A 23,398-nucleotide genomic window follows, 5' to 3' on the forward strand; every position below is an offset into this window, starting at 1 on the left:
TAAATCTTTGGATAAACATGACTTTCTAGCTTTTAATCTATCTATATCTTAGTGTGAATGAGTGTGATATTACAAAAGAGTGGGGAGTGAGGCTGTTTCTTTCGCACTGTATGTCAAGAAATCCTCATATTCATCCATGTGGGATCAAATGATTTAGATATTGAAGAAAAACTGCTAAGGAGGTAGTTTTTGTCATTTCCTGTCACAATCAAAGAAAGTCAAAACATGCAAATCACTTGAAAGTGGACTAAATGAAGCACACTGAGCAGTCTGACTGAAAAAGTATTTGTTTTGTATATTTGTCACACTTAAATTTTTCAGATCATCAAACAAATTAAATATAAGAAAAAGATAATAAAAACAAAATGCCATTTCTTAATGAAGGTCTTTATTGAGGGCCAAAAAATTCACACCTACATGGCCCTGTGCAAAACAGTTAACCCCCTTGTTTTAACATAAATCAACTCCAGCCACACCCAGGCCTGATTACTGCCACACCAGTTATCAATCAAGAAATCACTTAAATTAGGACCTGCCTGACACAGTGGAGTAAAACAAAATTCTCAAAAGTGTGACAAATATTAAAAAGGAACTCAGGAAGGGGGCGAACACTTTTTCACACCACTGTCTAACCTCTGCAAATTTAAAACGTTCACCACTAGGGGACAGCATTATATCCATGGTTGTGTTGTGCTGGTTTTGTTTTATTTTAAATGTTTATCTTTAGGTCTATTCTCATTTCCTCATTCCAACGTCGGACATGAGAATGTGTTATTTTGGTCGCCTACATAAATGTTATATTAATTCAATGCTCCATCTTGTGCTACAAATTCATATTATATGAAAGTACAGCCTGGTCCCAGGTCACCTTCAGTTGATGTCTCTCCAGCACAATACAAAGAAGTTTTACAAAAGTACGCTTAAGGAATAAACACTTTAGAGTGTAAATGTTATATATTCACATACTATTTGGAAGAGAATATGCAGCTATTCTTCACGTTAAGGTGAAATGAAGGATCCAAGCTGGAAGCTTGAGCATCTGCAGAGCCAGGTCAGTTATAAAAGTAAACACAGTTTTTTCATAACTCAGTTTCCTCGACACATGGTGAGAAAACTGAAGCAAAATAGAGAGGTGCTGCTTTTAATCTCTGGACCACATGGTAAATTGTGACGTGTGCAGTGAAAAGCAATTGTGATGGAGGTGCACTTGACTCAGGCACCTTCCCAAGGGCCGAAAGTAAAGATTTAATTATGCAAGCAAGTTTTTTCAGTAAAAGAAAAAAAAATAGAATCTGACAAATTAAAACAATTTAACCTTCAAGCTGCACTTTTTCTTCAGGTCTTCAAGCATGACTATAAGAAAAAGTCAAGATTTTTCAAAGACCAGCTAAAAATACTAATGTCCACTTACTGTGCTATTTATGCTGGCCAGGAATTTGCCATTGAACTCTACCATAGAGTAGACAGCTCCTTTCACCTCCTTTTCAGCAACGGTTTGGAGCTTACCTGAAGGAAAAAGCAGAGTGTCTCCCAGTCAATCTTGTGTTAACTTTCAAAGCATTAGACATGAAAGGTTGAGTTAAACTAGCTCCTACAAAAAAAAAGTGACTACTGCTTAATTACTGAGAGATGTGGGAAAAAGTGAAGAAAGGAAGACGGATGCGTTCAGAATGAGGATAGGCATAATGAAGAGTTGCAGGAGGATAAACGAAAGGCACGCAATGCACCTTGAGAGGGGCGCAGTGTGAAAGGAAATGAGAAGAATCAGTAGTGTCGAGAGGAGGAACGTCTGATAAGAAGTGATAAGAAAATGATTAAGTGAGGAGGGAAACAGGAGCGTGGCAGGACAAAGTGTTCGTGCGTGAAATACAGGACAGAGGGTGGAGAGGAGAAAATGAAAACAGGTGAAGGATGAAGAGAGCAAGGCGAAATGAGACGGGCTGAGAAGGCAAATGGGATAAAGGTTGAAGAACAAGACAGAAAAGTGATTTTAGGTTTATTTGCTGCAAATGGAGAAACCTGAAGAATGTTTGGGTACTGACCGTCGGTGTAGTGGAAGACAATGATGCGTCCTTGCTTGGGCTCAGCCTCCTCTGGGTACACCATGGCGGTGCCGACGATAAAATACACAGATGGGTCTTTTCCCAGGCGACAAGACACCAGGCTGAGAGCATACTCACTGGGGAGGAACTGATGGGCATGCAGAACTGACAAATACACAAAATACAAATGACTTTGTTAGAAATGTAAAACAAGGAGAATGTTACTTGAATTTAAAGTTTTTGTTAATAGTTGAAGAATGAATCTCTTCACAAATGGAAACACTGTAACATTGCAATAAAAGTCGGACAAGGCAAGCATGAGTGGCCAAGCAGGTTTTTAACTACACTATAGAGGAAAAACTACTGCAATCGCTGTTATAATGTCCTTTCACAACACACAATGTCCACTTGAACAGTTAAGAAATATTATTTTAAAATTATTTAAGACGTTATTAGTATTGTTAGTATCTAAAAATCTACAGATAATATCCATGATGTGAACCTCTTTTCAGTTCACAATCTAATTGAAAAGCAGTGCCGCTGGATACTGTATAAACAACAGAAAATCAACAAACACACCACACCTGCCCAGATCTCCCTCTACCATCCTCTCACGTTGCTTCTTTTGAATCAGATTTATCTCGTTGAGGTGAGAGCTCAGGTTTATCTGAATATTGCAATCTCAGCAGCACATTACACTGGACTCAATGTCGTGCAGTAATTGTATAACACTGCACAATACATTCATTAGTAGAGCTATTTTAAACACATGTCCTACACATCGTCTGGTAATTATTCGCCCAGTTCAGCTCTCCATTCGTTGTTAATGGATGGCTTCATAATTAGACAGCATGCTTTTGTCTTCTCATCCAAATATCTTATAGCCAAGATGGAGGATTGCCTACAGCTTGTATACAGGTCTGTTTGATTGTTCTTGGCCCATTGTACTTTTTTTTCTCCCCCATTTGTGTTTAATGCCAATTTCAATGTGTGACGCTGAACAAGATTTTCAGAATTATGTAGCAAACCGGGCTGATCCCCTGCATCTGTATACTATGAAGACAGGCATAATTTCTAACCTCCCTCGCTCTCTTTTTAGTTTTATTGCACCTGTCTAGAGAGGAAATTTTTCAATTTTATTGCTGCTTTTGCTCATTAACCTAGGCAGTGTAGGTGGAGGTAATTAATAAAATATAACTGCATACAAATCAGGATCTGCACCCTAATGCATCAAAATGTGTCTCCATATCTGATGGAAAACTCACAACATCTAAATAAGCAGTTATCTGATTGCACATTAATAAAGCAGAATGGGATGTGGACACAGTGTGCTGAGCCAGTCCCTTATTTACATATTATTAACATATAACATACACTAATTTATGTGGGGATGGTCATGCCTGGGTATTTAAAAAAAAAAAAAAAAAAAAGGCTTGGTGCAGTAAAATCTGCAATGCAAAACAGACTGAAGGAAATCCTGCCTGGGATTCAGCTTGAACTGTTTGCATGACTCCCAAAAATCATTCAGTTATTTAATAAAGAGCCAGAGGTTTGCTTTAGATACAGAATGCCAAAACATTTATGTTTTATGAACCTTTTTACAATCATAGAACACAAAAAACCCACCATAAAAACACAAATATTTAAGCAGAAAATAAGATTAAATAAAAGAAAACAGCAACTTTTATTAGCAAATGATGACCATGCACCATATTGCCAACAATTTTACATTACTTTACTATCATATGCTCCTAGTTCAAATGGAAATATATATTCTGCTGTCTCACCTTCAAAGGTGTGTTGATCCACAACCAGCAGATTGTGAACCTCCACCTCTTCCCCGAAGGAAGTCTCGTGGGGAGAAGTGCTGCTGGGGAAGAGCTTGCTGGAGCTCACACTGCTAGAGAGAGCCTAGAAGGATGCAGATTTATGAGATGGAACAAGCAAGAGAAGGGCAGACAAAGCCAAACACAGGTTTATAAAACAATTCAAATCCCCATTTCAACATGAGCTGTGTGAACAGCGCAGTCGGCACCATCTGTGGCAGCAGATGTGCAGCATTTTAAAATCAGGTAAACATCATTCTGGTCATCACATGTGAGAGGCGCTCTGGCAGTAAATGCAAACACAAATAAAAGTATACACCTGTCCCCTTGGCGAAGATAAAGAGCCATGCTGAGCGGGCATAACACATACTGCCAGTGTGGACGTTTCTGATTAGCTCTCCATGTGAGAATCCCTTTGAAAGTCTCATTCTACTATTTTTTTCTTTCTTTCTTGTCAGCTAAAAAGTCGTCATCTGCATTTCGTGTCAACAAATTAAACAAAAGCTGACTATGTTCCCTGTTGTTAAAATTTGATGTGAACTCTAAACTCTAACCAGATAAATTGAGCTTGACTGTGAGCAATAGTAAGAGATGACAATGGAATAAAGCAAATGCCCTAATCCTTCCTCATTCATTCACTCTGCTGCTTTCTAAATGGCTTTACAGGACAAATGTTCTAACAATAATTGTAATCCTTCAGGGTTCCTGCACCATTTGAAAATAAAAATTAATGTTTTTATATTAGACTTAGAAAATAACCTCTTAATCATCATTTAGACATCATACATTTACTCTTATTGCTACTACATTATTTTTGTCACCTTTATTTTTATGAGATGCGTAGTTAAATGCATGCCCTAGCGCCTATATGGTCACTGCCACTACATACAGGGAGTTTTATTTTAATGGGGCGAGACAGAATATCAACCAAAAATGAAACACAAAAAACAAATTTTAAATTGATCTGATTGAATGAAGTGCTGCGGACAGATGAAATCAAAATCCAGCTCAACCTGCTGTGAGGAAATACTGATTATGAGCTAAAGAATAACATTCCCACAGTCAAGCACAGAGGTGGAAACATTATGCTTCAGGGCTGTTTATCTCATAAGTTTACAGGATAACTTCAGTACACTGAGTAGCCAATGGATGGGGCTACGAACTGTAAAATCAAGGACGAGAACCTTTTTCTTTCACCGTGACAAGGACCTAAAACATACCACCACAGGAACAAAGGAGTGGCTAAAGCAAAAAGACATTAAGGTCTAGAGGCCTAGCCAGTGACCAGACCATAATGTTATAGAAAAGTAGGAAGGAGCTAAAGCTTCGAGTTGCCAAGTGGCAGTCACGAAACCTGCAGGATTTAGAGAGTTTTTCTAAAGAGGAGTGGGACAAATTCCCTTCTGAGATGTGTTACATGTTGACTTAAAGCTTGCACTCTATACTAAACACCTGCTGTTTCTTTTTACTCATGTGAGCCACCACCACCGCCAAAGAAAATTACTGACAAGTTTATTTCTTCTCAAGGCAAATGTAATGGAATTATACCGTTTTACCATCACATTTGAACATAGATACCATGATTTGCTGTTCTCCAGCCAGTACAACATGCTTTCTCTTCACACTGAAAGCCAGAAACAACCCGTTGTTATCTAATTTGTATATTTAAAATGCTAAAAATTTCTATGACAAACCTGACAATGGCTCAGTAGTTGATTACTTCAATTATGCTATTAGGTTAGTGTTTAATTAACAGCTCCCATTAATGCATTCTAAAATAAATAGATGTGATCAAAACATGAGAAGAAAAAAAAAACACATTTACTTTCTGACTTCTCTAAACTCCACATAGCAACATTTCGAACCTTTTAAAACTTGCATACAGTATTGTTAATCTCTGAACAGGAAACCTTTTACTGTAACAGCTTCAGTTACGCTCAGATTACAATTATCAGGTTGTGATTAAGCAAAGTGTAACACTGAATACCACAGGAGTCAGATTTTAGACTCCTAGCTGAGAAATTTGGGCTGCAGTGGTCCTCACAGGTAACAAACAAGACAAAACATTTGGCGTCTTGACAGCTCACAGATTCATTTTTATGAACAATATTCTCAGTCAGTGTGCCTGGCTAGATAAGAGTGCAGAACAAACAAGCCCTGTGGTGTTTATCATCCAAACAACAGGGAGGTACCGCACCTGAGTGCTCGCGCTGGGTCGTACAGCAGATGTGGTGCCGCTCACATCCTGAATCTCCACTCTGCTGGACAGAACTCCGAAACACTGGGAAACCTCCTGGTAACAGATCCGTCTGAGTGAGAAAAGACAGTGATAGAAACACGTTAGCGAATATGAAAACAGCAAATGGGTAAACAGGATGAAAAAAAAGCCCCTAGGGGAGCCTGCTTTGTGTTTTCTGACTTGATAACATAACCTTATCAATAACCTAACCTGATAGCCTTTATCAAATGATATTAAGCCATGGCTATCACTTAAAAGATTGGGGAAAAAAGAATGACAAAAATTGATCCAGCGTATGTAACAAAACCAGTGTGAGAAAGTGGTTAGAACAAATGGGCACTGCAAACATGAAGAACAAACAGCATTATTTGTACAGATGACGGATGTGAAATGCTCATTTCAAGTTCAGTTCTAACTCAATATTTGACTGACCTTGGAGATTCATACAGGGGAACAGTGCGAATGTGGAGTTTCTGAATCTCATCGATGGTTCCAATAGTCAGAGTGCTGTTGTTGGCCAGAGCCAAACTGTGATGAAAAACGCAGCATTAGTAAGGGGCGAGAAAAGAGGCAAAATACACCCACTATCTGCAAATCAAAAAGTGGGATTGTATGCATCTGTAATCAAAAGAGACTACATCTGAGTCAGCTCTGTCAGCTAGAGGATCAAAACAAAAGACGTTAAGGGCTTACGGCTACCAACTCTTCAGAGCACAGAAAAGAAAACAGATGAATTTCCCATAAAACCACACACTGATAAAATATGATAGGGAAGAAAAGTTCTGCTGCTGACCTGTCGGGGTAGCCCTCAGAGTTGAGTGGGCACATATAATTGACCTCCTTGAGGTTGACATTGGAGAACACCAGCTTGTGGTTGGAGGAATAGATAACAGTGGGTCGGTCAGAGCAGGCAAAGACATTGGAAGTGGACAGGGATCTGAAGGTCCTCAGCACAGTGGGCTGTGTACCAAGAGTGACCTTCTTACGCTCGCTTAGGGCACCTAGGAAAAGGAAACGAGATCAAACCACAGACTTGAAACAGCTTGAGAAATGGGTCTACATCCGTATTTGGGTCAAAAGAGCCTTTTGCCAAGTTCCTTTAAGCCACCCAGAAAGACTCACTGAGAGCACATCCTCTGCCAAAGCAAATGCTCTATCAGGGGGTTCACGAAATTCAACTTGGTAGTTTTGTTGATCTTGCTGGCATTAAGTATTAATGCTTTGCCCTTGTGTTCTCCTTGTATACGTTGCTTTTAATGCTCACCAAACCATTCAGTGGCCCCATGAGGTCTGAATAAAAGCATCTGCTTTAATTACGTTTCACCGCTCCATTCAGTTTTTTCTTTATCTTTTGTACAGCCAGTAGTTATAACAGCAGTATACAGAGAATAACCTGCACAGGCGTTGGCCTTTAATTTGACTGAATTACTAAACCATATTTATATGAACACACATAAATTATTTATTAATTTGCGTAGAGATAAAATCTGAAAAATCTTGTCTTAAAGTAAGGCTGAAAAGCTAGTTTATACATTGATTAGCTCCAGACTGTTGTAAATCATTATTATCTGGTCACTCTAAAAGCTTGAAAAGCCATCAGCTGATTCAGAAAGTTACAGTGATTGTACTAACTGGGACTAGAGAGAGAGAAAGCATATTTTTCTCCCATTTTAGCGTCTCTGCCTTGGCTCCCTGTTAAATTAAGAATAGAAAATCTTCCTCACATGCAAAATCCTGACCCCATCATATCTTAAAGACCTCATAGTACCTTGTTATCCTAACAGAGTACTTCACTTTCAAACTACTGGCTTATTTGTAGTTCAAATTTCATAAGACTATAATGGAGGGTAGAGCCTTCATCTTTTACGCCCCTCCTCTGTGGAAACATTAGGCTTAAAACTGTCCTTTTTAACAAAGCTTAAAATTAGGCCTGGATCAGGTGACCCAGGGGAATCTTTGTGATGTGTTTGTAAATGAAATATGGCATCTTTGAACTGCTGGTCTGACAAAACGAGCAATTAGAAAATGTATCTTTGTACTTTAATGGACCTCATAATTTCCACAATCAGTAATGAACACGTTAACAAACTGGCCTCCCCATTGGACTACATCTCAGCACATGCCTACATTTCACTGTAGAGGCAGAACAGATTAAGTCTTGATTAAGAGGCATTAATGGATTTAAATGTTCTGATTGGTTGGGACTTACATAACATTCATTCTAATACAGTAATAAAGAATAAGAATCAAAAACTTACAAAGATCGCTGTAAAACACTGCCAGATGTGTTTGGGTAAATCAGACAGTGATAATGCATGCAGCTATTTAAAATTCAAAAACAGACACCTGAAAATCGGTTTTAGTTTCGTCTGGCAGCAGTTCAGGACTATTCAACTACATTTGCATCAAATGACTGCACCGCCTGTGATAACAGTTGTTTATTAGAAGGAAATACTAACATGTTGAAAGTGCAGGATGATGAAGTGGTCATGAAGCCTGAGACCTAAAATCCAGAGGTTACCAGCCTAAGCAGCTTTTATTTTAACTAGCAATATCAGAAATACTACATTAATGTTAAGCAAGCTACCAGAGAGCCCTTTCTCTATAACATGGTCAAATTCGTTTGATCTGATGTGAATGATGCAGCATACTAAATGAAAACCGAGGTAATTAGTGGAAAGTCTTTGCTAGTCCTCAGTGCGTAACATTAGCTAATGCACATATAAACACTCACTGGACTTTACTGAACTGCACAGCATCTTTTCAGGACCAAAAAGCAGACGGTTAAACACAGAAAAGCATTTATTGTCTCACTCTCAAGTCCTCCTTTTACAATTCCATTTAAATATATCCATCTCATGTCAGAGACCCTTTAATATTTCTATTCTTCTGGCCACATTTGGCCTTGATGTAGGCTGCCTTGGTCCTGTCTGTGAAACTGCTGCTTTTTTCTGCCTTTACCACATTGAAAATCTTTAACAGTTCAATGACAGCCTTTCAATCAAACTTATAACACAGCTTTCTTCAGGCAGTAGAGTTTCTGAACCAACACATCCAAATATAGTGCTGGCAGTTACGCAAGTCGACAAGAAATGATAAACTAAAAATGAAAATGCTCACAGACAGCAGCCTGTGGCCCAGCCTGAAGGTCCTCATCAGTCTGGAGAAGTCTGAGAAGCTCTCGTCTAAAGATTGTAGCGGTAACAGTGAGAAGGACCTACCAGTCTGCAGATCCAGACCAAAGTAGAAGAGTGCTCCATCTCCCAGGGCACACAGCAAGTAGTAGCTCCCTTCAAAGGTGGTCATTAGGATAGAGCGAGGAATGATTTCTGAGGACACACACAAACAAGTGATTTATTTTTGCTGTACTCTAGAGTCACTGGTTCTATACTAAAGTGATAAATGTTTGTAAAAATACCTCCATCAGAAAAATCAATCAAGTTTATTCAGACTCTGTGGTAACTTTAAAAGAAACAACATTTGAATGCTTCAGGATAAATATAAAGAGTTCAGTTTTGCTCAGTTTCCCAAACACCGGTTTCTTTGACTGCAGGCCAGTTACATCAAAACAACTTTGGCTATGATTAAGTACTTACTGGCTGACTCACCAAAAAGCACCACTGTTCAGATAGAAGTGTACAAAATGAAAAGGGGGACATATTTCCATGGAAATGTACATCAATTATTTTTAGCTGAGCAGGACAAATTATTAAAGTTCAAACATGAAGATGTACTCTGAAGGACATGCATAGAAGGTCTAAAACACAATCAATGTAACAAAGCTAACATAGCTTAAGGGCAGGAGTGGGACGAAGTATTGAAATTCTGCTTCCACTGACAGATCTAAAAATGTCAACATGTTGAGTATTACAGTACTGTGCAGACATCTCAAGCCACGCCTTATTTCTTTATGGGATGCTAGGAAAATATGTGCAATGATTTATTGAAACATGTCCAAACATAAATGGAAAGACAGTATTAAGGCAAAAATAGTGGCAAAACTACCTCTATTCTTCAACAAAACCTGCACTCTCTCTTGCACAAGCTTCCTTCAAGTATCAAATCAAATTCAAATTTTATTTGTCACGTACACAGTCATACACAGTACGATATGCAGTGAAATGCTTAGACAACTGCTCGTGACCTAAAGAAAAAAAGAAAAGGCTACAAAATATACACAAATATATATATCTCTATATCTATCTCTATATATATATATCTATCTCTATATATATATATATATATATCTCTCTGACCTGTCTCCCCATGTGATGTCTGTGTTGTGTATGTAAGGTCGGGGGGGGGGGGGGTCCCATTTCGCTGCAGGGCAACTTGCATGTGACAAATAAAGGCTTTCTTGAGATGATTCCACACTGCTTCAAAGAAGTTGTGGTCTGGGCTCTGGGGAGGCCAGTCCATGACTCATACTGTTCCACTGTGTGTTTTTCTTTTTAGACATACTTTTACTTTTCAGAATGGCCCTTTATTGTCATTGTACACATACAATAAAGCACCTTTCTACCATCAGTTCCATTAATATTAATATCTCAAACATCACTGGCTGAAAGGTAGCTCCTAACCATCGCTGCAGATACTTTTGCACCTCTCTTCTGACCTGCTCATATTAATGAAAATGATTTGAACCAACATTTCAAATTGGGATTTGTCACTCCATAAGACCTTTGTCACAGATTTTCAATTCTTGTGTTCCTGTCAGCATTTTCTCTTTGTTTGCCTTCCATAAGAATAGTTTCTTCACACCAGCCCTGAGACCATTCCTGATGAAGCTGCAGTGAACAGCAGATGGATCAACTAATTGTAGATTTTAGGCCTGGAACAACTTCTTGACTACATTTCCAGAATTTTATGAGAACACGCTGCAAACCATGCTGAGATAAGCAAAGTTTTCAGTTAATAGTTCTTTAGAATCTGATTATCTAACTCTGCTATCGTTGGCATTTTTCATAGATTCAACTAAAAAAAGAAAAAAGAAAAAGGAACAAATTAAGAGTTTTTGCAACAGGATGCTAGTAACAAAGTGGCTAAAGATACAATATGAATCTAATTCTGTCAAATTGTCCGTTACGTCTGGAAACAACACTGGATCTTTAAAGAACACCAATAATGAGGGGTGGCTCAAGACTTTTGCACAGTATTGTATCTTAGCTACGAGTTTAAACTCTGCAGTCAGACTGTAGTTTGTATGGCAGCAGGCAAAAAAAGTGTAAAAAAGTTTGTTCACTGAGCATCTGTCAATCAAACACAGTTGGAAAATAAAGTGTGACACTGTGGGAAAGACTGTGGAGTTGTTCTTTGTGGAAAGTAAGAGGCCTGCCAGTGCCAGTTCACTGTTATGAATTTTTTTTTTCCCAGTAACTGCTGACTTTTTCATAAGTTCAACCCAAAAAGTATTCAAGTCCTCTCTTGCATACTTTAAACATTCAAAGTTTAAATTCTTCTCAAGTGTATAAGTGGTGCACTAAATGCATTTAGATTAGCAGCATATTTAATGCTTAAGCACTCATCAAGTACTTGCTAAAATGAGCTGCTTCATGTGAGATGCCATTTACATCTATTAAACTGGAAACTGGAGATACAATCCATTTCACTGAAGCCATTACTGCACTATTATGGACCCATGCCTTGGAGTGATTTATTAAAATTCTTAAAGCAATAGTTTCACTATTTTTTTTGTTTTGTCCAGTTCTGTCCGGTCACAAATCAACATGTTTCAGTCTGCTTATTTTTGAGCACAAAAACCAACAACTAGCTGTTTCAGAGGTCAGTTTCTGTAGGAGTATTTCTTAGCTGGGAGCAGTTGAAGGCAACAAGAGAAGAGCTACTGCTCTCATATAAAAAAAAAAAAACCTTAATATTAAAAGTTCATTCCTGAACTTTTAAAAGGTGCTAGTAGGCATATTTTGTTTTACCATTTGACAAAGCCAGGCTATCATTTTCTCCCATGGTAAGCTTAGTATCTAACTCAACTGTTTGTTGGATTTGACTTTTCCCCCCAACCATCACAGACCTAAATTGAAGAAATGTAAGCTTTTTTATTTAGAGAGAGTTCCACATCTCTTCAAATAAACCATGCACATAAAAAAATGGAACCAGTTCAGTAGATCAATGTGAACCAAAGTATTTTATATTGTTTGCCTTTTCTGTGGCAGGTATGTTTGAGAAATTCTGTAAAAACAGCTTCCTCAAATGAAGTTTGTTCCTGTTTCAGTATTCTTAATATTATTTTTGCTATCAAATCTTATTGGGATTAGGCTTTTGCTTAATAATTTTACAACACTCATGTTAGTAAATTACTGTGGTCACAGTGATATTGAGACCTCAAAGTTCATGTTATTCATACTTTCTGAGAACGGTTCAGGAATTGCTGCTTTTGTACAATTGTGCGGACCATGTATGCACTACTGTGCAACACAAATATACTTGAATGACATTATTTCCATCGACATCTCTGTCCACAAGCCACTAACAGCTTTCCACTGCTCTTGTCTGGGTAATCTCATTCTCATTTCTCTCACCTCCACCGAGCATTTCCTTGTGCAGGGCTGTGAAACAGGGTAGTTTGAGCACACGGGCTGAGATGTCAGTCCAGAGTCCCACAGCACAGAGCGGTGACTCACCGCCACCCTCCCCGAGAGGTGTGATGTCCAAGCAGGCGACCTCATGCTCCATTTCTGTGGTACTGAGAAAGGTGAGGAGGATTTGAGAAAAAAGTAGCAAGCTGCCCTGCAAATTGTGAAAAGAAGTGTGACCAAATTTGCGCACACACACACACACACACACACACACACACACACACACACACACACACACACACACACACACACACACACAAAAACACCTGACTAAAATAGCTAATGGGATAATTGTGTTACTGACACGGAGAAGGAGTTCTAATCAATTTTTCCTCAATGTGAGATACAAACTGAGAAATGTTACACTGATAAGTATGAGTCAGTTTAACACCAGCTAAAATTGCCAGACAACCAAACAACCAACCTTATTCAATTCAGAGTAATGGTTGGTGATGTAGAGGAAGAGGCAGTGTACATTTTGACCAGGTCAATAATAATAATAATAATAATAATGGATTGGATTTATATAGCGCTTTTCAAGGCACCCCATTCACAATCACAAATTAACCTAACATGCATGCCTTTGGACTGGAGGAGAAAGTTGGAATACCCAACTTTGCAGACATGGGGTGAACTCCAACAACAAAACTTCCTTCTCAAAGATGAGTGTCAGTCATACAGTTTACCTTCCTTGTTTATGCTCTGCTGAAAATATATATCTTTAACGACAAACCCCATTAGTGTGGGTGTATATGCTTGCTGAGTAAAAGCACAACATCAGGACATACAGCATCAATGTGGAAATATAAAATTACAGATGCCACAAGAGGCCTTTTCTTTAAATCATTTTAAAATGTCTATTGCTAAACTTGATAAGCGGATCTAAACATAGAAACAATTTTGAAGATGGAAAATATTCTAAGCTTTAAATTATAAAGGACATCAAGTTAAATGCCCTGGTATAAAATCTTTAATTCACTGTCATTAAAATGATTTTAAAAAACAGCCTTTTAGTATCACACATCAATCTGTACAACGAAGGTCAAACATCTAAATTGGTCATTACTACAAAGAAAGCTTTGAATAAAATGACAAGAAAAGAAGCTTTTCACTTTTTAATTAAAATGGCCAATGAACTGCATTGTAATGGAACAAGGCTACTCAACAATGCAAATATAATGGATAATCACTGTCCAAGGTGAGTACTCGCACTTTAATTATATTAGAGGAGAGCATTAGAGTCCTGTACACACCTTTAAGCCAACAGTGACTTTCTGGTTTACACAGATTTTTGTGACGCACACAGCAAACCAGCTGCTTATTGATGCAGCCCAAACATTATTTCAAAGCCTCCGTTTAAGACTCTTCCCTCTGTCTCCGTTTCATCATTTACGAACACCCACTGCAAACAAACACAGTGTTCCTCAAGCAGCCCTGGTGGCAAGCTTTACAACTGTGCATCCTTCTCTTCTAAACTACTGTGAAATAGTACATACATTACTGCAAAAGGGCCAAAAGACAGTCATACAAGGAAACCAGAGCAGCAACGTGAAAGAACAATAAAAAGTAACTCCACTATCCTCCTGCAACATGTATTAAATAAAAAAATTAAAAAAACATAACTGTGAGACTAATGAACTACTGGGGATAGAGTTAATTAACCTTTGTTAATAAGCTTCCATACCTCTGTTCTGTTGGGCATTGCATATGCAGTCAAATGTATCATATTGAATATTCAAATAACGTGAAAGTAGTCTAATAGTTATATAGAAATTTCTTTACGAAACATTTGAGCCCAACATCCTGAATTAAGAGTTCACTTTTTATTAATAGGACAAGATTTAAGTCTCTGCACTCAGATAACTGAATAGCATTAACTGCAGTATATAGCTTTATTGCTCAAGTGAATCTGTATCGAGGTCCCAGTGAAAATGATGAGATTGGACATTGGACATGCTTGTGAACTCGCAAGCTGCTCATATTTGCTCACTAAGGCTTTCCATGATAATTATGCAGCTAAGTGAGCAGCCAGTTGGCTTTGTGGAAAGACTGGAAGTAATAATAATAATAATAATGGATTGGATTTATATAGCGCTTTTCAAGGCACCCAAAGCGCTTTACAATACCACTATTCATTCACTCTCACATTCACACACTGGTGGAGGCAAGCTATGGTTGTAGCCACAGCTGCCCTGGGGCAGACTGACAGAAGCGAGGCTGCCATATCGCGCCATCGGCCCCTCTGGCCAACAGCAGTAGGTGGTAGGGTAAAGTGTCTTGCCCAAGGACACAACGACCAGGACAGAGAGCCCGGGGATCGAACCGGCGGCCTTCCGGTTACAGATGCGCAGTGGGAAGTGGGTTTTAACAGTGAATAAAAAAATGTTAATAAGTCCCCATTTTTGTCCTACCTGATCTGTTTGAGCTCTCCAGCTAGGATCTGCAGGTAGTAGAGGGCTCGGCCCACAGCAAGCACCACTTGGGTGTGGTTGCACGCAGCCACACTGATGTTCCTGCCCTGTGGCTCCTTCCATTCACTCACCAACGTCTTGCTGTCCTGAAGCACCAGGCGCACAGAGCCTGATGTGATCTGGAGAAACATTATTTGTTATTTGGTGTTTCCACAGATGACAAAGAAACTGTGAGCTAGAAAGTATTTTAAAGAATATCTTATTGCACAGAATATCTTAATCTATGAAAAACCAAAGAGGTTTCATCCTTCTTCTAATTTTTTACATAAAATTTCCCATCTAATGAATTCCACTGATTTAGCACCGTTAACATATCAGATGCTAAGACTGCTTTAAAACACTTCCATTCATACTTATAGAGCTGATGCTAGACTTAAAGATAAAAGATAAAAGCAAGATAAAAACAAATGAAGACAAAGCAAAGGCTTCAGTAACATGCTTATTAGAAAATAAAGCAAAATCATTTTGTAGAAAATAAAGCAGTTTAACTACAATACAAATGTCAAGAAATATAGTATGATTAAAAGAAACATGAAGGATGAATGGCTGCCATTTGTTTGCTCCCAGAAATCACTTTTGTGAAACAACAAAACCAAATGTCACTGTAACATATAGTAATGATATTACTATTGTTGTAACGGTTCATTTCATTGCATTTGTATTTCACATCCCACAAAAGTCCCTGAGGTTAGGTAGCAAGACAAATGCAATGTTTAAAATATAATGGTGTATTGTAAAAGGGGAGTACTACTAGGGCTGGGCCATATTATACCGTTCACGGTAATACCGGTATAATGTTAGGCAACGATAGGAAAATGAAATATCGCGATAGAATGGGAGTAAAACGCGCATGCGCAGTGCCTTTGTTTTCATACGCACATGGCCGATTGTTGAGTGAAACAGATGAACCAGAATTGGTTTGTAAAAATGGTGCAACTTCCGTGATGTGGAACTGGTTTGGTGTTTGTCCGTCAGATACACAACAAAGCACATTTTTTTGCAGAACATGCAAGCGGCCGTTGTTATTGTCATATTTGTCGGACTAAGATGCTCTTAAATCTGGGAGTAATCTGGGTCCTAAACTATTCTTCAGGTCAAACAACACTGCAGCATCACTTAGAGTTAAAAACTGTCTAAATTCTTTCATCTTTAATAAAACGATCAGCATTGCTGCTTTACCAGGTGTAACTATAAAGTTTAACTTCCAGGCATCCATGAAAACAAAAGTTATTACATTTAACGGAGTTAGAAGTTAGCAGGAAGCTAGCGGAAGTTAGCTCGCTAGTTTCGCTAGTTACCTAAGCATGATATTGCATGTTCTGACTGAGAGATTTCTGAAAAAAAATCAAACGTACAGCTCTGCTATCACTTCCAACATAAATGAAGACAGGAAACTAAACAGCAGTGACGTTTGTAGGGTTACTGAAGTTGGGCTAGCTGGTATATAATGATGTGCTACGTGATCGCTAGCGACACAGCTATGTTAGCATAACATAAACAGTGAAGCTGGAGGACGAACACTAACACTTTTCCACTTATAAAAGTTAACGTGAAGGTTCTTCATGGTTAGAGACAAATGCAATCGCATGGCAGGATGCTGTAAACGGACCAAACTTCAGTCAGGAGAACAACTGAGATAATCCATCCACAATACGAGGTTAGTCATTAATATACTGCAGCAACATGGGAATAGAGCAGCTGCCAGAGAATTCAACATTAATGAATCAATGGTACAGAAGTGGAGGAAGCAAGAAGAATGAGTTTAATAAAGTTTGATTTATCTGACTGCTTTGTTTCGCTTAATGTGCCTTATAATCCCGTGCACCTTATGGTCCGAAAAATACGTACTGCACACTGCAGTTTAATGTTGCAAAGCACCTCTTTTTAACTTCAGTGGATATTATACATGGTTATGCTCAGGATATGTCAGCCCATTTCTACTGGAAATGCCTTTTGGTTAAACTTTCAGCAAGGAATTTGCATTTGCACTGTTACATTTTTATAAAGCTTTAATGTACATAAAAACCAGCTTCTTGTTTAAGTGAAAATAAATGGAAGGTTGTCTTTTTGCGCTAGTAATGTTGTGGAGTTGTATTTTGTCTCGCATCAATTATATCGTCGGTTATATCGTTATCGCAAATTTTCAAATATATATCGTGATAAATATTTTTGGCCATATCGCCCTGCTCTAAGTACTACTATACAGCAGTGAAAAAGCAAGACAGGACAAAGGCGCTGAAGAAGCCCTAATTACAGACTGCAGCAGGTATAAACATTAAGAAGTGAAGGTAGTGCACCGTTTAGACAATGCAAAACCTCACGCTGCAGCACAAATACAGTTTGATAAGAAAAAGAGAAGAAAAAATAAATAAATAAATCATGCACGGCAGTAAAATGCAACACTGTTGTAAATACAACGGCAAATTAATGCTGCAGAAAATAATGTTGGGATTTAGTGCACGGAACAGTATATAAGTGAATTATTTTATGCTCATTTTAAGTGTGCTCAGTGCTGCTGTTTATTACTAATGTGATGGTTGCACATTAGAGAGCTGTGTATTCTGTGTTATAGCATCTGCACTTCCAAGTGGAACTTTTGGAATTGCAGTAGATTAGCATCAAGTATAACAACATTTAGACTTTGTTTAAAATTACCTAATGAACTAAAAGGACATTCCAGTGAGAGAATAATGCAAAGTTTGCACTGTTGTAACTTCACGGTTGAGCTTTATGTGATGTTAGTAATGTACAGCTCAACAACTTGGACAAATAAAATGAAGAGAATCTTTACTGACCTTAAAACATGCTGCAAATAATCTACGAAAGCGTGAGACAAAGCTATCCAACCAAATTATGAATTAGGCACAAGTTACAGCGGTGGTTCATCCACGTATAAAGAGAGCCACTTTTGTAACACAGAAAATCTGACTTTAAGATTGACAAAGCTCGCTAACCCAGTCTTGCTTTGTAGTGCACCCCTTTGGAAACTACCTATGTATGATATGATGGTTAATCATACTGGTGTTTGCAATGGCAAATAGACAACATAAGCATCCCTCTGAAACTGTGTTTGTTGCCACTTGTAGGTGTTTATGTGGTGTTTTACTGCTTCTGAGAGAAATATCAGCATTGTTTACCAGCTCCTTTTTCAGACTTTTTGCAGTTTCGTGTAAGTATGGTAGTGCATAGTTGGCTTGTCTGAGCTTGTTTACTGGAATCAGCTGCCTAGAGCTTTTATTGTGACATTAATTAGAGCAGCGAAGCACATGGCCTATGTGCAGGATGTTGAACCAAAACTAATGAGCTAAAAATAAGGCTAAAAGCTGCAAATAGGTACCAAGTCAGCCATTCATTCTGAGTTTAGTGCTATGAGCATGTTCATGGCACACCGAGTAATTAGGTAAATAATAATCCTATGTTGACAATTTCCTATTACAGCAATATTTAATGTGAATTTTACAAACTTTCAAATTTGGACACTACCACTAAAAATTAACACAGTCTTTAGTGTTCTCATGTCTCATGTCACCAGTGCCATCTAATACTATGCTGTAGTGTCCTTTCGGGACAACCCCTCTATCACTGGTGGCTTTAATGCAAACGTAAGGAAAACTCAACTGAAGGGCCAAAACAATGAGTGGCGTAGCAACACTCAGTCAGATAATAACGTCAAAATGTATTCAATATAAACACATGAAGTGTACGAGTTAGTAAAAAACCCCAGCACTGAAATACGAGCAGAGTTTTCATAACCTAAAGATTAATGGTTGAGGTTGTAACATTTGGCAGAATTCCCAGCAGGATTCATCCACATTTCCAAAAGGGAGGATGAAACTTGAGATTAAATTAAGTAAAATATTTATATTAAGTATAAAATACATGAAGTCTTTTTGAACTCTTCACATTCAGAACTGGCCCTTTTAATCATGCATGATTCAGCTCCGCCAAAGGATATGTTATTAAATGGCACAAAGCCACAGCTGAATAATTAATTTAGAATTTGTGAAACGAATTCTTACTTTCCAAAGCATGAACAGACCCCGTACTTTATATATAACAGATATGTGCATGTGTGCATACAAACCTGAATAAGTTGTTGGTGTGCCACATTTCCACAGTAAAATGTCTGCTGGTTGTCAACAAAGCCTGGAAGCTCAGTCTCCTCAACTTCCTCACCACTCAGCATCAACACTCTGGGGGGAAAACATACTCTTGAGATAAGATGCGCATTTTCAAAATTGACCCTGTCCTTATCTGGCATTCTGCACAAACGCTCACCGTGTCTGACCCACAAAAGACAGCACCAGCATGTCATCTGTCTCTCTGCCTGCCTCAGAGCGGAGAGGCCACAGACCTTGAAGGGAATTTGAGAGTGTTAGACTGAAAAAGTTACTTTCAGCACCAATTTGCAAAGAAATAAAAGAAATGCAATATCAAGACGGTGCCCAATGTTAAACTATTCCATTTGTCAAATGTTAACATGTTGGAGGATGTACAGGTTGCAAATCACTCTCGAGGAGCCATTGATTACCTAAGTAAATAATTGCCTCTCATAAAAGAGGCCAGGGGCAAGAGCCAGCAGCTAACTCTTTTAGGGCATAGATGGTCGATAAAGAGCTATAAACTAACAAGTGTGAGCAGACCTTAACTGGCCTGTGTGTCTCATTCAAGCACCGGAGAAGAGTCCTTTGAGAGACACCTAATTTTCTGGGATTAAGAGGTGTCTGCTGTCGTTAAAACCTGACGAGCTTCCTAAAATTGTCTGCTTACCATAGCAGACACTGCAGAGCACTTTGATTTTCTAAATTAAAACAAATGCCTCCAAACCAAACCTTGGCAATGTTCCTGTTATTTAGAAAGTGCAGAGGGAAGACCTATGACATCGGAGCCATCTGTTCCTGTTCAGGTGCCAAACCTGAATGAGCAACAGCTGGCATCTTGGCCAGCAGAGGCAAACAGATGTGCGGGGTGAAGTGGCTCTACTCTGAAGTCAGTAGAATATTAAGGTCCAAATAAAGTCAAGGCTCGAGAGGGAGATGGCTGATGAGACACAGACTTACACACACAAAACACACAAACCTTTGATTCCTGGCAGGTCAATGCTGGCATGCTCATGAATTCCAATGCCATTGCGGATTATCCGAAGAGAGCCCTCTTTAAATGCACCTGAGCATGTCACCAGCTGAAAGCACCAAAGAGAGACATTAAGACAAAGATTGAGATATGTCGCTTTCCTCCCCCTTTTTGTCAATTAAACAACACCTTATTTCTGCTTCCAACCAACTATTATGTTTTTGTAAAGAATAAATCCTTTCACACAATCTATAACTTTTTATATATTCTAACACATCATTCACATCTGTAACAAAACTGTCCATTACAGTCACTAATCACAAGGGAGTGAGCAAAAACTGCAAAGATCTGAACTCAAGGACATGACTAATGGGACAAGAAACATGAGCAGTCAGTCATACCATTTTACTCCCAAATGAAGTCATTTAAATAATATGGCTATGTTGTAGCGATGTCTTCATGTTTCAAAGACCCCAGCAATTAACTTGCTCACTGCATTGTTGTTATAACTATTCAGTTAATCAGCGATTAATTTTCTCCATTAGTTTCCAAACTGTAAAACGTGATAACATTAGGGATGCACAGATATATCAGCCTTAAGTTGGGATTGGCTAATACTGGGTGTGCTGAATGTTATGAGCCAATTAGTAGTCAGTAAAAGATATCCATCTGCTGCTGTGGTAGCTAAAGGTTCAAATTCAGTGTAATGAAGACATAAAAGACTCTGAAATAGTTAAATACTTTTGTTCTTTGTGAATACGGTATTAATGGGCAGAAACACAAAAACAAAAAATAACAATTTCATAGCTTAAAGATTTTGTACTAAATGAGTGCTTCAGTGCCAAGAGAAAGCAGTTTAAAACAAACAAACAAGCCCCCAAAATGTTAGTATTTTGGTTAAAATTCAGTCAGACACATTATTATCATTAATGCTAAAAGACCTAGTTTAAGTACTTGTCATAAAAAGTCATAAAAGTGCAGAAATCCTTCTTATACGGTTTCGATAGTAAAGCAGACATCAATACAACTAAAATGTAGTTTGTAGAAATTGTGAACTGGCTCACAGTAGAGCGTCTCTGAGACTGCCATTATAAACATCACGCTGTTGAGATCCAGCAGCCTCAAGGTAAATAACTGCCTGTACAGTATGACTGGAGAGCACCAGAATGTTATTTATGCATCCAGTCATGGTACACTAACAGGATTAATACCACAGCCTGCATAATCTCAGCGTCTACCACCTGCCACCCAACAGTTTCCTCCCAATAGAAACAGTCATGATGATCTTGGCAACCCACCTCGCTCCCTTGAGCATGTTTTCGAATGCCCTCACACACTAAGCCACACTCTCATGGGGCCGACTGCCTTTTCTTCTGTTGCACATCCATGAGCACAACCCCTATTATGATTTATCTGAGAGAGGTCGTGTTATATTTTCTCCTGCGCCATGTGCGTCAATCCTCTGACATCTTAACTGCGTTGCAATGTGTTTGCATTAATTAATCAGGGTCAAATGTTTTCCAGATTTGCAGCTAATGGCAAATTAAAACAATTGTGACTGGATTTATTTCTGGCCCTTGAATTAGAGAGAATGGATGAATGCAGGCAGTGGCTGATGCTGCGCTCGTCTGTACCCAGTAGAGTGGCTCAGTGCTCTAGTGGACCACTGCCTTTGGAACCACATCAAATACCCTGAGGCCTGGTGTCAAACTCTGCCAACAAAACCTTCTGCATCTCCCTGTGCCCCAGTGATTCAACACAAAGGAGGACAAATGTTCAAATTAGAAATTGGGGGGGTTTTTTGTGTTTTTTTTTGTAGCAGATACCTGCAGTTATGTGTTGAAGAACATGCCAAAAGATGGTTGCATTTTAACATAAGCATTATATTTTGAGAAATAAGATAACATTTTCTGGATTTGTGGCTCCATTTTAAATCTGGCATTACCATGCAGTACAAGCTAGATCACATTGTATCCTGAATACAAATGGTTTGATATCTGCTCAAGGTAAACAGAACTAAGCACACACAAGTGCTGAAGATGATGGATTGTTGGGATACATGCAGACAGGGACAGGGTCTTCACCGTCAGTTTGAAAGGGTGTAAATATTATTAGAGGAAATTACATTCACAGCAATCTGGCTTTGTGCAATGGAATAAGAAAACCAATTTAGGTTTGTGTAGCAGAGGTGCATTTTAACATCCAGTGTAACTGCAGACCAGCTAACCAACATCTAGACTCGGCTAGGTGAAAAAAGGCACCATACATAAGAAGAACAACCACATTACATACAAAGCTCACAGGAATCTCCTGAGTGCACTGTACGCAGATTTTCTGGCTTTTGCAAGTTTGTGCTCTGAGGCATTACAAGCTCAATTCTGCTGAGAAGAACACTGTTAACATGGCCCTCGAAATCGCTGCATTGGTGGTATAAGCCGAGACTCCCTGAAGGCTGTGACAAAGATGATAATAAGGAGGAAAACTCAGAGGGAGACTCAACATAAGGCAAGTGTATCCAGTGTCTGCTTGAAGGGTTTTCAGTAATCACCATGTCACATATAAACTCTCTAGCAAACACCCCCACCCAAAAAAATTAATTTGATTTTGTTACTGAATATGTGATGTAGCCTTTATTTGCTCTGAAGCTCTGTTTTTTCTAGAAATAAAGGATTAAGCATGTGGCTTTTACCTGGCCTTGGCCTTGCCTCTCAAGGTCAACCACACACATATCCACAATAGGGCCCAGATTGGTGAATGTCTCCATCACAGCCACGTATGAGCCTTGCTCATTGCTGTCCACGTTGAGCTGCAAATAAACAAAATTGTCTTTACAAAGGATGTAATCTGTACAATTTCTCTGAAAATCACACACGGTATGTCAAATTACGATGATCTTGGAGGTTATTAATTCACTATTTACTATACTTGCTTATTATATTTAAATTTAGTAAACCAAAATGCAAACATAAAAATAATAGAGCAGAATAATGAAGAACCGAGGGAAAAAAATTAATTTTCAAAATTAATTTCTGAATCAGTTCATTAAGTATTTCCATTGTTTAAAACAAGGTATGAAAAACACTGCAGGATTTATCACACATTTCTACACACATCTACTAAAAGTTTAACTTCTTTTAACTTAGTTTACTTTTTT

General features: G+C 38.5%; 1 protein-coding gene across 1 annotated transcript in view; it reads right to left on the reverse strand.

The window, feature by feature from the left end:
• The window catches only part of ddb1 (damage-specific DNA binding protein 1), a 47,068-nt gene that overhangs the window by 12,603 nt on the left and 11,067 nt on the right, over positions 1-23,398 (reverse strand). Inside the window, exons 9-21 of the mRNA XM_085407116.1 lie at positions 22,934-23,050; positions 20,251-20,353; positions 19,450-19,525; positions 19,256-19,364; positions 15,112-15,290; positions 12,644-12,807; positions 9,329-9,436; positions 6,901-7,108; positions 6,540-6,635; positions 6,066-6,177; positions 3,830-3,953; positions 2,043-2,207; positions 1,412-1,506 (exon numbers count right to left, since the gene is read on the reverse strand). Coding sequence (XP_085263242.1) covers positions 1,412-1,506; positions 2,043-2,207; positions 3,830-3,953; positions 6,066-6,177; positions 6,540-6,635; positions 6,901-7,108; positions 9,329-9,436; positions 12,644-12,807; positions 15,112-15,290; positions 19,256-19,364; positions 19,450-19,525; positions 20,251-20,353; positions 22,934-23,050 — 1,656 coding nt within the window. The remainder of the gene's footprint in view (positions 1-1,411; positions 1,507-2,042; positions 2,208-3,829; positions 3,954-6,065; positions 6,178-6,539; positions 6,636-6,900; positions 7,109-9,328; positions 9,437-12,643; positions 12,808-15,111; positions 15,291-19,255; positions 19,365-19,449; positions 19,526-20,250; positions 20,354-22,933; positions 23,051-23,398) is intronic.

The sequence above is a fragment of the Rhamphochromis longiceps genome, linkage group LG1 (assembly GCF_057381845.1).
Source record: "Rhamphochromis longiceps isolate RC_006_pf linkage group LG1, R_longiceps_female_GT1.1, whole genome shotgun sequence".
Classification (NCBI taxonomy): Eukaryota; Metazoa; Chordata; class Actinopteri; order Cichliformes; family Cichlidae; genus Rhamphochromis; species Rhamphochromis longiceps.